Source organism: Podarcis erhardii (assembly GCF_964252035.2).
Source record: "Podarcis erhardii genome assembly, chromosome: 3".
In the NCBI taxonomy this organism is placed as follows: Eukaryota; Metazoa; Chordata; class Lepidosauria; order Squamata; family Lacertidae; genus Podarcis; species Podarcis erhardii.
The window spans coordinates 56419300-56434314 of NC_138507.1; the positions used below are offsets into that span (position 1 = coordinate 56419300).

Consider the following 15015-nt stretch of genomic DNA (forward strand, 5'->3'; position numbering starts at 1 on the left):
GCAGGCTAGAGGAAGTATATTCAGTACTATGAAAATGTATGGCCTACAACCACATTGGATAAAAAATCAAAACAAGACCAGGAAGACCTAAACAGCCATCTTTTCTGAATGTTTACTAAGTTATAGCATACACACAAAATGACTTTAATATGAAAGCTACCTTGAAATTGCATTCATGTTGAGCCTAAGTCAGCCATTAAATATATATAAGTATTTTTTTATAGAAATTCACCACTGATACTCAGTAATGCACAACAGTGCTGCTACAGCTGAAACTGTTCTGTCAGCTGTGCAATCCTTAAGGAAAAGCAAACCAGAACTGTACCTTCCCATTCAAGCAGCAAAGCACAGTATTTGAAGATTTCCAACAAACAAACGATGCAAAACACCTAATAGTTTCTGTGTTATGTAGACTTAGGATTTTCCAGGTACAAATCCACTGCCGGCAATGGACACACAAAAGATAATACCTTTGACACAAGAATCAATGACATCTGTGAAGAGATCAGCTATTAAAATGCAAGTGTGCTTTAACTAAAAATGAGTATTGGTATACATCAATTTATCCAGGAAAGTATTTTTAGAAAGATACAGAACAACTTGATTTACAAACTAAGCTCAATTAAAACCCACTCAAGGAACAGATGGAGCCAGGATATTTTTTTTTAAGTAACTTTTTAGAAAGCTATAAAAATAACAGCGGTACCTGAAGTTTACCTCATCAGCGTGAAATATACTATACAGCTACCAGCAGTGGGGGACAGCAATCCATTTCACTCCCTAATTTCAATTTAATGAGCGCTAGTCCTAAATACCTTCCAAGTATTGATTAGGTTTTTTTAAAAAAAGACTTATATTGGTATCAAATGGTTACAAAAATGAAAAGCCTAGAGCATGCATTAATACTTCACTGCACCTCACTTTAAAAAACAAATCTGGTCAAAATGGCAACTATTTTTGATACCCCATGCACATTTTGAATAATTTCAAGTACAACCTTAAACATTTACTCCTGTTCACATTCTTTAAAAGAGGCCTTGTACTTACTCAAACCTGCAAGTACAAAAACCAGTCCTACAGAATTGTAACTGCTGTTTTCTTAAATGCTCACACCAGCCCTAGTGACAGCTGGGGACCTTTGTCGTTTAAAGTGTGGAAGGGGGAAACCCTCCACAAATTAAAATGGCAACTGAATCACAGGTACATTCTTTCCCTTCCTACTAACCCCACTCCTTGCTCTGCTCTGTCATCAGCTAAGGCTCATTAGAGTTGACATTCCTGTGCTCCTGCTCATCTGATGTTTGTTCAACAAACAAAAGATCATACCTCCTACAGATCAGCTATGATCTAAAGGTAACCTAGACTTAACACACACCTGATATGCGATTCTCATTCAGCATCAGACTCTCCTAGACAACCATCCATCCATGCTTCAGCTGAGGTAATACAGTATCCTCCAAAGGCTTACAACCATTACTGTCTCTCCTATCTGTCACAGCCATATTTTTCTCATCTTTTCTGGGAAAATCTCACAGTTGCGAAAGATTATACTTCCATGCTAGACCAAAGTTGATATTTTACTAACTAGAAAACTGCTGTGTAACAATTATTAAGCTGCAATAAAGGCCAGTAAGATTGTCATAGATAGCCCTAGCTTCTAACACTCTTCATGGTTCCCCATCTGATTATAACTGCAAATATCTGACTTTCAACCTCGGCCTATCTACATGCACTGAAAAATACTGTTTTAATGCACCTTTGACTGTACACGATCTAGGAATTCTTCAGTAAGCAGTAGGGCGGAGCCAAATATTTGTGGGGTTTGAAACACATGGAACTGTTGTTCTCACGTCTAGTTTGACCCTAAATCCCTCTCCAGGTGCTAGTTAGGGGAAAGGAAATATACAGAAGGGAACAGTGGGAAAGATCACACTAGCTCTGCCCAACATTGCCTTTTTCATCACTTTCCAACTGGTGATAATGTAAAGCGGAGAGATATTTGTATCTGTGGAGGCTCCCAAATGGAAAACCAAGGTTGTCACCCACAGAAGCAGGGAGTCTCCATGGATGCAAAAGTCTCCTTGCTTCACACAGTCACCATTTACAAATCGTAAAAGTGACGAAAATAGCAGGGTAGTGGTGGTGGTGGAATCTTCATCCCTACTCTACCCACCATATGTGTTTACTTTCCCCCAACATTGGAAGAGGGCTCAGTATTAATCATTAATATGTATTATTATTATCATCATCAAGCTCAACTAGAAAACAGTCACTGAAATAGCAAGTGAACATGATTTAAAAGTATGATCATGCAGAAGACATGATAAACTATTCAGACGATACATACACGTATTATTTACAAATTACATCTCAATGTTGAATACTGTTAGCTTCAAATTAGCAACAAAATAAAGCAAGAGCTTTCAGATGAGACACTTGGCTTAGTCAAATTCACGGTTTGTTAGAACAAGTGGAGCCACCAGAGTCCACACGTAGAGGACTATGCCAATCCAGCTGGAAGAGATCTTCACCCAGACAGATGGCCACTTACTGGTCATTGATGCAGAGGCAGGGTCAGGGCTGAGAAAGAGGAGAGATAAAGTGTTAGCCGACTCATTTGTGGAACTGAATAACTACTTTTCTTTTGATAATCACTTATTTTATTAAAATTGAAAAAATTATGTAAGAATCAAATTCACTGCCATCGATAATCTATGATAAATGGGAGAGGAGGTTATGAATCCAACATCTGCCTCTCTGCCCACTTCAACCCCAACAGGTGATCAGCACTGATAATGTCAAAAAAATGTAGTCTATGGAAGTGTCACCCTTCCATAATTTCCTGCAAGATCCACATACCTGTACCAGTTGGTTAGGGTCATCATGATGTAAAGCGAAGCAAGAAAAAGCATGAAGTGAAAGAATGAATAACTGTAAGTAACTCCATCTCTCTCATTATCAACAGCACGGTGCAAATCATCTCCTTCATCAAGAGAGCCTTCACTCCTGGGAAGTCCATCTTCTATCAGTGTTGACTCATCACTGGTTAATGTCAGTTTATTTACCTGACTATTATTGGATGTCCGAATGCTGCAGTTAAAAAGTGGATAGTGTCACTAGATGTCCTTTTTTAAAAAAATAACTGAAAATTGGAAAAGGTTTTCCAAAAGTTCTGCTCACCTTGAGTACAGAACACACATTAAGAACAGGATGAGGCCTACAATTCCTTGGGCATCCCACCAATGGACAAACTGACCCTTAGTTGGAGTGCTTGTGGAATTATAGCCAATTATGTTCAGCAAGCTTGGATTGCATTGTCTGTCTAGATCAGTAAAGACAAACAAAATTGAAAGTCGGATTATTCTACACAAAACAATCTATTTCCCACAGAAGTAATGTCCAACATAATAATATACAAGAGGTGCTAGCCTTTTACACTGCTCAGAACTGTTTTTGAGCTGTTTGTTATGTAGCTTTCCAACTGCAATGAAATACAGCTATGGCCTTTCCATACAAAGGATATGGGATTAACAGTGCTTTCTTTGAGCACTGTACTAGCAACATCCCCATGCAATAGAAGGACACTGGCTAGTCTTGCTACTGTGTGGTGTGAGAGCAACTGTTCAGAATAGTGTTAGAAACTGATATATGAAAGCAAGGAGATAAATGGCACCTTAAACCTAGGTTATGGGCACTGCAACCGAGTATCTAGGTGCACTTTTTTTAATAACAAGAATACAAAGCTGAAAATGAATGAACTGCCCGCCCTACAAGAAGTCTTTTGTATACCAAAACTGCAATCCTAATCATGCTGACTTGGGAGTAAGCTTCATTCACTTTAAGAATCATTTAGATAACCACAGATTCCCTAACAATCAACAATTTATAGCATTCTACCTTGCACTCTGAAATACTTTTTGTTTAACAGTTTTTTGTCCTTTCAAAGCTCCAAAACATTCAAAAGTTTTAAAATCATCCAAAGTAGGTGTGACAGCAATAAACAAAGGAGTTCTACCAGAGTCACTTCTGGATCATAACAATAACAACAACAACAACATGAAATCTCCTTACCTGGCTCATTGGTCATTGCAGCCCAGGTTAGATACATTGTATAAACGGTGATCACAGATGATTGTAACAACCCAGATCTTGGTTGTGATTCCTATATGCAGACAGAAAGCAAAACAATACAGGTAACTTGCATATTGCGCTGATTTTTCTTATGTGATCACAACTTAGCACAGGGTGGGAGAGTAGGAAATGAATGAATGAATCAATGAATGAATGGAGAGCAGAGGAAACCAACTCTCCATTTACTTATCCCCCCCCCAAGCTGTAATTACAGGCTTGCCAGACTTCGGGAAGGTGGTGTGAGGGCTCTGGCAATGTCCCAGAGCCCTTGTGCCTCCTTCCCAAAGCTGGGTAAGCAGTCCTTCACCTTGTGGGGTGCTGGGAGCAGTTCCAGGGTTTCCTGGCTTTATATGCTTTTGCATGTATGCAGAGACCATACACCCCCGAACCAAATGCTTGGATAAGATGTGAATTACCTGTATGTAGAAATTTGACAAACGGCTGATGTATTAGCCAGATTCTTATGAAAACAAATATCCACTTAATGTAACCTCATACCTGGATTTTAGGCAGAATTGACATTACAGATGCTCCAATGCACAGCAGCATATTGACACTGATGAATGCCTTATTTTCAGAACAGCCATCGGGCAGAGTATAATAGACATAAAATAGGACAATTGCCACCAGAGACAGAAGATAGTTTAATGCTGTGGCAGACAGCAAAGCTGTGAAGAAGCAAACAAAACTGGATTCAGGTTTTATTAGTACTTTTGAAGGAGGCTCACTAGAGCAGTGATGAAAAATAAATCCTATGGTACACTGTTGGATAAGAAAAGTGATCTGCTGGATTAACTTCAGGAGGCAGACTAAACTACTATTGCCTCTAGAAGATCTGGAAAAACTGAATCAACCCTCAGGAATTATAGTTGTTACTATAGCCGCATCAATTCAGGCACAACTTTCTCCTCTTCTGACCCCATGTGATCAATACCATTATTATGCTTCTGGGAACACCAATTCCCTCTTAACCATGGTATGTTGGGGATGGGAGGGATTCAGACTCTCAGTTCCGCACATGCACAAAAGCACACCCTTCCATGGTCAACAACTAGCAAGTGAAGAGCAACATCAAAGAGTTCTGAGCTCATGACTCCTACAACTGAAATTTGAGCACTGCATGTCCCAATTTTAATAAACAAACCCTGTGATGCTGACCAACAAACCACTACATACCTGCATACCAACATCTTGAGTTTCCTTCTTCCATCTTTTCGACCCAAGATTCATTCCAAGAGTGGGCAAAATCAATAAGTAAAACCAGCTGGATAAGAATGAAGCAGAAAGCACCAGCCATGCCTACATAAAACCACACTAAGAAGAAAAATAATTAATATATTAATTTTCATAAATATTTTTTCTGTTTGAATTGTTAGCATGTATTGAGTGATTCAGAGTCATCAGGGTAAAATTTACTCGTAAAATAAACTCTTAAAGAATTTGACAATTAAAAAATAAACAAGGCTATGTCCCCAGGTAGTTTATAATCTAAAACCAACAGTGAGGAAATCACAAGGATTTAAAGAGATAAATATGAGTATGTGACTACACATACATAAAACTAGATTCTTTGGGAGTGATAAATAAGGGATTATGCTGAAGTAAGGAACCTCCAGTCTGCAGGCCAGATTTAGCTCAATTTGGCCCACAAAACTGTTTTCCCTAAACCATGGCCACCTGACATCATATAGGATATCAGGTATGAGGCAGGTACAGACAGCACTGGATTAGCTGTGTAACTGAGCTCAGCATGGGGAACTCAATTGGACAGCTGATTGCTGAGGAATGTACCTTTGCCAGTCCTAAACTGGCAATACCCCTTGTGCTATGGTTTCCAAATGCCTGACAATCAGCCGGCTGTTGAGCACTTGAGAATCGCTGCTCAAGGGACACTGACAGGTAGTTGGGACCACCCATCTGTCTAAAGTTGGCAAACTGAGGTAGGGCCAGAAAGGTTTCCCAACCCTGGGTCATGCCAAAGACCTACACATCTTCTCCAGTGTGACAAATCAGAACATTAAGATCTGTTAAATAAGAACTCAGTATCACATTGAAAGCTATTGGAAACAGTTTCTGTGCAAAATATACATGACTTTCAATGCAATCATACCTGTTGTAAAGGGTCCTTCTGGAATAAAAAATGCTCCAACTGTAATTGCAACAGCTGTGATGAATTTAAAGAACCAGAATCTGAAATATCACCAGAGAACCATCAAAGTTAGGGTATCAGCAGTATTTTTAAAATTTATACTTTACATAATATACTGTATATAATATTTTATATGATCTCTTCACTGCCCTCCACTGAACAGCCTTCAGGTTTTGTTATTTATATACCTTGTGCAGGAAACACAAGACTACAATTTATCTATATCCCTCTCTCTATATCTATATCTATCTATCTATCTATCTATCTATCTATCTATCTATCTATCTATCTATCTAAATGAATTTATATACCACCCTATACCCAGAGGTCTCAGGGCGGTTCACAGAATAAAACCAAAATACAAAATACATAATCAAAATAAAAACAAGAACCCAATAACCCCCCCCCCCCAAAAAAACCCACATTTCAAAAGGGCATAGGATGCCAATAAAAGCAACCAAAGGCCTGGTTAAAGAGGAACATTTTTGCCTGGAGCCTAAAGGTGTATAATGAAGGCACCAGGCGAACTTCCCTGGGGAGAGCATTCCACAGACGGGGAGCCACTGCAGAGAAGACCCGTTTATGTTGCCACCCTCCAGACTTCTCAAGAAGGCACAGAAGATGATAGGTTCATATGAAAAGACAGTCCTTGAGGTATTGCGGTCCTGAGCCGGTTAAGGCTTTATAGGTCAAAACCCAGAAACTACCGTATTTTTCCGTGTATAACACGCTCCCATGTATAAGATGACCTGTTTTTTTGGACCTCATCAAAAGGGGGGGGGGAATTGATCAAAGTTGTTGTGCTTGGGGGGGGAGACTGCCCACAGTTGCTGAGCTTTGGGGGTGGGGTCAGCATCGCCAATCGCTCTACAGCCTGCCCGCCAATCAAAATCGCATGCATCACTGCGGCAAACAATCGTCTGCATGCACACCACCAAAAGCCCGTCTGCACGCTCAGCACAACAGAAGATTGCACACACGCCTCGATGATGCCGAAAATAGCACGCACAATTGCCAAAGCTGCAGATAAACGTTAGCAGGACTTGCCACAGCAACCTATCACATCCACTATCGCCTCTGCAAATGTCATGCTGGCTGATGCCAACAATCACCCATCCCCACTCTGCTATCTGTGTACAAGACGACCCGCTATTGTTGCATATTATTTCATAGGAAAAAATATCATCATAAACACAGAAAAATATGGTAATCAGTAGCCAGTGCAGTCGGACCAGGATCACTGTAATATTCTCAAACCATCTTGCATGAGCAACCTGGCCAATGAATTCTGCACCAGCTGAAGCTTCCAAACCGTCTTCAGAGGCAGTCCTGTGTATAATGCATTGCAGTAATCTAACCTTGAGGTTACCAGAGCATAGACAACAATATTTAGGCTGTCCCTGTCCAGATAGGGGTATAGCTGGGCCACCATTTCTTCTTACCCATTGTGTATTGCTGCCCTTGGATCACTGCTGCTCTTCACTTTGATCATCATTAAAGAGAACAGGAGAAAGAACATGGCCATACCAAAGCACACCCGATATACTGCTTTATAGCCTACTAGAACATCACAATTCACTTGGCCATCACAAAATCCAGGAATCTGTAATGAACAACATAAAATATATTAACATATGTCAATGAAGAACCCAAACGTTTTGTTTTGTTAGGAGCCGACTATGACAGGATTATTTTAATGTGTATCTGAAGAAGTGTGCATGCACACGAAAGCTCATACCAAGAACTGACTTAGTTGGTCTTTAAGGTGCTACTGGAAGGAATTTTTTTGTTAGGATTATTTTAACATCTCTTCATTACTTGAAATTTGTACAGATCTAAGGTTCTCACAAGCCAATGTTAAATTGAAGATTTAAATACATAATATATATATTTAAATACATAAAATATAGTCCCCCAGTGTTTTCAAAAGCCACATACATACATGTATGTATACTCCTGGTCTGAAATAATAGCTAACTAATACGGGAAGAAGGCAAGGTTTTACAGACAACCATTATGCTAAATGTTAAAACACTTCAATGAAAGGCAGTCATAATGAGAGAACTGCTCCATAGTTAGGCCCTAGCCTATGTAAACAAAACACTAAATAACATTCTAGAATAAAAAGAGGTGCGGATACAAAGGTGCTCTCTAGAGCAAGCAGTGCTTCTGAAAAGATAAGAAAATACAAGTCAAACCCAAACTACAGTAGCAGTGCCACAATAATTCTACCATAGTTGTCTCACGAGTAAACTGACCTTCTTCAGCTGTTCTTCCATTCCTGGAATTAACATCACACATGCAACACCCACTCCAAGGAGCAAGAACAGAGCATATATCACCCTTGTTATAGTGGAGTTATTTCCACTGGGGCAGCATCGGCACAGCAGACATGGGGCACTGCCACACAAACATGGTATCTGATGAAAGAAAGGGAGGAGTATAAGGACAAAATAAAAAGTTATGCTCAGTTAATTATGTGGTTAAAATGTTTAACTACTGGTTCTGATGTCATAATATTTAAGGATCACACCCCCACTAATGTAATATTTGTAATCTCATATTCTGTATTACGTTTTCCTGTATACCCATTACTGCAAAGGCCATGGTTTTGATAGTAAAATGTGTGCAGATATGAGCAGTATGTCCTTTGGCTCTTGATTCAGTGCCATAACACTAATAGAAGCATGAACAAGTCCTGCAAAAAAGTTAAGGTGATGTTGCAATGCTGCTTCTCAGATGGCTCTGTGATTGCCCCATGTACAGCCAAGACAGTCATCAGACTGTTTACAAAAGTTATTAGTTATGCTTACCAGGGCAAATAGTGATGTACACCATAGCCAAGAAAAAGTGTATGACTTACAGTTTGGTGGAGATTTGTTTTTACATTATGCCTGCATCAAAGATATATACTGAATTACACACTGTACTTCAATATCCTCAGAGGTGTAGGGAAAAATATAGGACAAGCTCTTACTCTAACTTCCAGCAGATTAGGAGGAATGCACAACAGTTAAATCAGCAAAAGTTTAAGCAACATTCTATCAAGTTGCCCAGTCTGACCATTGTAACTTTCCACTCTGCCTTTATTATTCCATAGGAGAAATTTATCCCAGGGAACAGGAAAAAAAATCCACAAATTTCAGTCTAACAAAGCAATAATATGAATTTCTACTACTGCTCAAGATATTGTGTTGTTTTTCCTCAAAAAGTCCACATTTTCTCTAGATTGATTTGATTCTCTCTTACACACCTACAGATGATCCTACTTTAATGCAGGGTTTGTCAAAAGGAGGTAGAAGCCACACTTTCACTCATAATTTTCAGTTCTGTAATCCCACATATACTGCTAGCATGGTGACTTAGCATACACTGCGGAATAAAATGGTACAAACATTTGCCAGATGCCTTGGAACAATAAACGACCCTGTAAAATTAGAGATGACAAAACCCCACTACACACACAAACACCTTTCACACTGCAACTTCAGAACCCCTTTATAGAGACATTCCTAAAAATGGCCTTAGGAAGCTATCCACAGAGGAGGAAAGCATGAGGGCTGGATAAAAGATGATGCTGGTCTGGGGGGGGGGGCGGGGGGCAACTACCTAAATAGCAAACTGCCCTCCAGGAAAAAAGTGAGGAACTGTCAAATTTCAAAGGGCCGATGTTTAAAGAGGCAACATTACCAACCCAGTGCCGGATTTACGTATAAACTAAACAATCTATAGCTTAGGGCCCCACTCTCTTGGGGGCCCCAAAAAAATTAAAGGAAAAAAACACCGGATGTAGATTTCCAAAATATAAGATAAAAAAACAAAAATAAAATAAAACCTACATACAGCAACAGCGTTTTGTGTTGTGTAGGCTCCTATGATGTAAGTAATGAGCCCCGCCTGCTAGCCTGCTCCTAAAATATCACATATAAAGGGCCCCATTACCTTCAGTAGCTTAGAGCTTCATCAAACCTAAATCCGGCCCTGCACCAACCCACTGCTTTCCATTACTAAGGGTTTTTAATTTGGGGTGCGTTATCATTTTGCCATAGCACCTGCAAGGCGCAGACAACAGGGTCGAGACGTTAACGCGCCTCCTGCATCAGTTCTAGGGCGTTGGCAAACGAAATCGTATTATATATGATTTAAACAAAGGGGACGCATCACGGCCAGGGAGGGGCCGCCTCGCCGCAGAGAAAGGACAGCGCGCGGGGATGCAGGGGGGGGGCGCAGTCAGAGAGCCCCCTCACTGCGCCTGCGCCTCTGGAACTGCTGCTGCTGCCACAGCCGCCGCCCCCGCGACTCCCTAACCCAGCGAAGTGGGGCCCCGAAGGAGGAGGCCGCGGTTCCGGCCACATTACCCAGCTCGCCATGGAGCAGAGGCCCAAGACAGCCCCCATCTTCTTCCTCCTCCTCTTCTTCTTCTCCTCCTCGCGGCGGTTGAGTTGCGCGGCAGCCCTTTAAAGATGGAGCCAGCGGCACCGAGCGGCGAGGGCTTGTTTACTCTCCAGCCTGCCTCGCTCACTAAGCTTTGACAGGCAGCAACGCGTCACTTCCGGGCTGGAGGAGGAAGGACCGCCACTGGCCACCTCCCACCTCAGCGCGCAGGATTTAGTAGGGTAGACTCGCACGGGCATCTGACTTCTGGGTTACCTTAAAAGTATTTTATGTTATCCTGTTTGGTTTGGTTTTTGCGGCAAAACAGTACGGGGAAAATCCAGGGTTTAAACGTAGGTGTGACTGGGCAGCAATGTTTCCTGTCCCCATTCGCTAAATGTAGCTTTAATGTATTGTTAATCTTTTGTTAGAAGCCGCCCAGAGTGGCTGGGGAGACGCAGCCAGATGGGCGGGGTATAAATAATAAATTTTTATTTTTATTTTATTTTATTTTATTTTAATAACCTAACCTCAACAGAGGGACGTGGGTGGCGCTGTGGGTTAAACCACAGAGCCTAGGACTTACCGATCAGAAGGTCGGCGGTTCGAATCCCCGCGACGGGGTGAGCTCCCGTTGCTCGGTCCCAGCTCCTGCCAACCTAGCAGTTCGAAAGCATGTCAAAGTGCAAGTAGATAAATAGGTACCACTCCGGCAGGAAGGTAAACTGCATTTCTGCGCTGCTCTGGTTCGCCAGAAGCGGCTTCGTCATGCTGGCCACATGATCCGGAAGCTGTACACCAGCTCCCTTGGCCAATAAAGCGAGATGAGCGCCGCAACCCCAGAGTCGGCCACGACTGGACCTAATGGTCAGGGGTCCCTTTACCTTTTAACCTCAATAGACAGAACCCAGCTCCTCCATCTCAGAAACAATCATGCAGCATGTGGTTATGATAGCTGGAGGGCTGTCCAAATTATTGCAGTTTTGAAAGTTTGAGTCCACTATTTTGGTGGTATCTAAAGATAAACCAGAATCTGCTCCTTGACCTTAGGAACCATCATGCCAGTTTTGGCTACCATATCTTAAGCAGTGTCCAGTTCAATGCAGTTTTCTAAAGGTGCAGTTCATCATTTTGTTTCAACATTGCAACCAGGAATATACAAACATAGACAAAAACCTGCCCCATTACCTCAGGAATGACCATGCCAAAATTGGTTAAGATCTCTCAGGAGGTGTCCCAATGTGTATGAACAAACAATCAAAATATATGATGGAGAACCTGTGCTGTATTTATGGTGTTCTGTTATTTTCCCGCTATTGTTTATTGTTTGCAGGCCACTTGTGGCATTTATCTGAAAACTCTTGCATGTGTAGTACATGATAATAATAATTTATTTATACCCCACCCATCTGGCTGAGTTTCCCCAGCCACTCTGGGCAGCTCCAAATCGAGTGTTAAAAACAATACAGCATTAAATATTTAAAACTTCCCTAAACAGGGTTGCCTTCAGGTGTCTTTTAAAAATAGGATAGCTGCTTATTTCCTTGACAACTGATGGGAGGGCGTTCCACAGGGCGGCACCACTACCAAGAAGGCCCTCTGTCTGGTTCTCTGTAACCTCACTTCTCGCAATGAGGGAACTTCCAGAAGGCCCTCCTTCAGGTATACAAATGCATTCTAGTAGCATTAAGCAAAACATTTGGAAGTCCATGTCACCTGACATGAATACAGGAGCGGGGAACACATTTCTTGGAGGAAATTGTAATGTTTTTCATGCCTCTCAGTTTTCCCTGAAAATGTTTCCCGCTTCCCCTGCTACTTCCTCCACTGGATTTATTTCTAGAGGCCAACTGAGAAAGATGACACCCTAGCTGTGGATGGGGAGGGGGGGATCAATAGCTATGGAAATGATAACTCCCTGATTCTTCAGCTCCCTTCATGCCATTATGAGGCAACTGCAGGGCTGAAAACCATTGTGCCCTCAAAACGTGTATTTCTGCCCTAACTCCTAGAGGTCAGTCTAAGCCAAGAAATGGATGAGCCCTTTAATGATGACCAGCTCCTAAAATGTACACCCTCCCTAGGCTAAAGCAGATTGTCGTTTTTCCCACTCAGGGATGTCAGTTTGAAAAGTGTCATCTAACTAGCATTACCACCATTACCCAGAATGTATTTGTGTACTGAATATCTCCCTAGATGGCATTTATTTATATATAAGCTGCACGTACAGCAGCATCAGTACAGATGATGGCCGATATTTTCAGCAGGGCAATCATTTCCATGACAACAACTGTCTGTGGCTTTCCAAAGGAAGAAATGGATTCTTAGGCTACGATCCTCTACCCTTTCCTATTGAAGTCAATTAGACGTACTTGTGATGAGTCATGCAAAGGATTGTGCTGTCAGTAAACAAATGTTCCTTTTAAAATGCAAGTGAAGCCAGAAGTTCTTAGTTTAAACAAGATCAAACACTGTACGTTTAATTCTGACCTTGAAATACATACAATATACAGGGAGCAGCCTGTTTAAAGAAATAGCCTTGAGATGGGGTAAGAGCTTTCGGATTACTGTGCTAGAAAGTACATTGCGTTGTTCTCTGAGTGCTGAACTGCTTGGAAGAACACACAGTTGTACAAAATGTAAAAGACTCAAATAAAACAGTGTGTCAAGTGTTCCTTTAGTAGCTGTGTCAGAGACTCCCAGCAATTTGTCACAAAAGAGCCCAGCATCCTACTGTGAAGTTATTGCAAGACTTAAAGCACAATCCTAATTTTGATTATCATTCCTAAAATAAAAACCCTTGTGTGATGTGTCTTGGGTTCCTTGACACTGTCTTTTCTCCTCTTCCTTACTTGCCCTATGTGGGGAACGCTAATGTAAATGAGTTTCACTGCTTGCTATAACAAGGCCTGGACAAGGTCAGGGGAGGCCTGGGTTGTTGCTGGTGGTACTGCCACTACTAACAACTAGGGAACTACTGCAACCTTTTCCATACCCCATCCTAGTGCTGCTGCTGCTGCTCCAGCCTCTCTCACACACCACCACTACATGTTTGCAAAATGTGCACAGTGGCAAGCCTTTCTTAACTATATTGGGCAGGGTTCAATCCTGATTGCAACCCGTTACCATAGAGGAAGGAAGGAACACTGAGATTTGGGTGTAGCAAAAAGTCAAGCCTGCTTATTTTCTACAAACAGGTATATTTCACCTCCCTAATCTTTTGCGACAATTCGTTCACCTAGAATTTTACCAATGACAAATCAGGTGCGGTTGAGAACATTTAAGCTATAACGTAACACCTTAGACCGTTATATGGTTTGCCTTTACCCAAATGTATTATTCAAAATGCTTCTCGGGGAACATTAATTCATTTTGATAAAGGCCTGGACTGCTATTGAATGCTATCTTGGGAAATATATTTAAAAACCCAACATTGTCAGTTGGGTGAAACAGTCTATAGGAATTTGCTACATTTACACACTACCCAAATGTGTTGTGCCTTAAAGTGGGTGTACTTCTTTGGATGCTCAATTTTTGTGAGTGGCTTAGTAGCCATTGTGCTATTGCTAGTTGGATACTTCTACTACTCATTTACCCCAAGAAAGAATCCAGCAACTTTCCTGTGATCCAAGAAACTGTGAATCCAGCAACTGTCCCAAGCGATACATTGTATCTTCTATACAAACAAAATCTTTATTTGACAAAGGCATGTAACCTAAAAATAGTCTGTGGAATCTGGGTATTTTTGGCCGTGGCTTAATAGGTCAAAGTGAAACCAAGACAGTTTAATTCTAAATGGCCTTGAAGCTTTGCTCCTGATATCAAAGCTGAGCTTATACACACATATCAAGTCCAGATGGTACTTAAATTAATCTGGCTTCTGGATACTTTCCCTGCCTTACCATCTTAAAGTAAAAGTGTTTCCAAATTCTGTGCATGCCAGTTACTGACAACATGAGCAGCATTTGAACATTTCAAATTAAGCCAATAGGCAGGTCTTTTGGCTTCTGTAAACTTTTCCTGGCTCCAAAAACTGTTTGCCATTATATATATATGCAGAGTAGAAGATAAAGGCCATTAGCTGAGCAGATCTCTGCATTGTGACCATTTTATTTTTTCTGATTTTTTTAAGGAAGCATGTTTATCTGATCTGTAGAAAATGCAACTTGAAAAAAGAGACAATGCACGTATTTTTGTAAACTGGGAATATATATATATATATATATATATGCAGGTTTTGGTGTCCTCGGGTGTCTTCCCGTGTAAAAGTTGGGGTGTCTAGGCGACGTTTCGACGAGGTCTCACTCGTCATCTTCAGGCTGGTGCTTTCGGCTTCTTGTTACTGGAACAGAGCAGGATCT

General features: G+C 41.2%; 1 protein-coding gene across 1 annotated transcript; it reads right to left on the reverse strand.

Moving 5' to 3' along the window:
- Nucleotides 1–98: 98 nt before the first annotated feature.
- Nucleotides 99–10824, reverse strand: SERINC1 (serine incorporator 1). The gene is made up of 10 exons (XM_081856210.1): nt 10639–10824; nt 8539–8700; nt 7723–7883; nt 6242–6321; nt 5308–5445; nt 4630–4799; nt 4072–4162; nt 3181–3322; nt 2860–3090; nt 99–2580 (listed from the first exon to the last, which is right to left on the reverse strand). The coding sequence occupies exons 1-10, from the start codon at nt 10675–10677 to the stop codon at nt 2442–2444; spliced, it is 1353 nt and encodes a 450-aa protein (XP_081712336.1). The 5' UTR covers nt 10678–10824; the 3' UTR covers nt 99–2441.
- Nucleotides 10825–15015: the final 4191 nt, after the last annotated feature.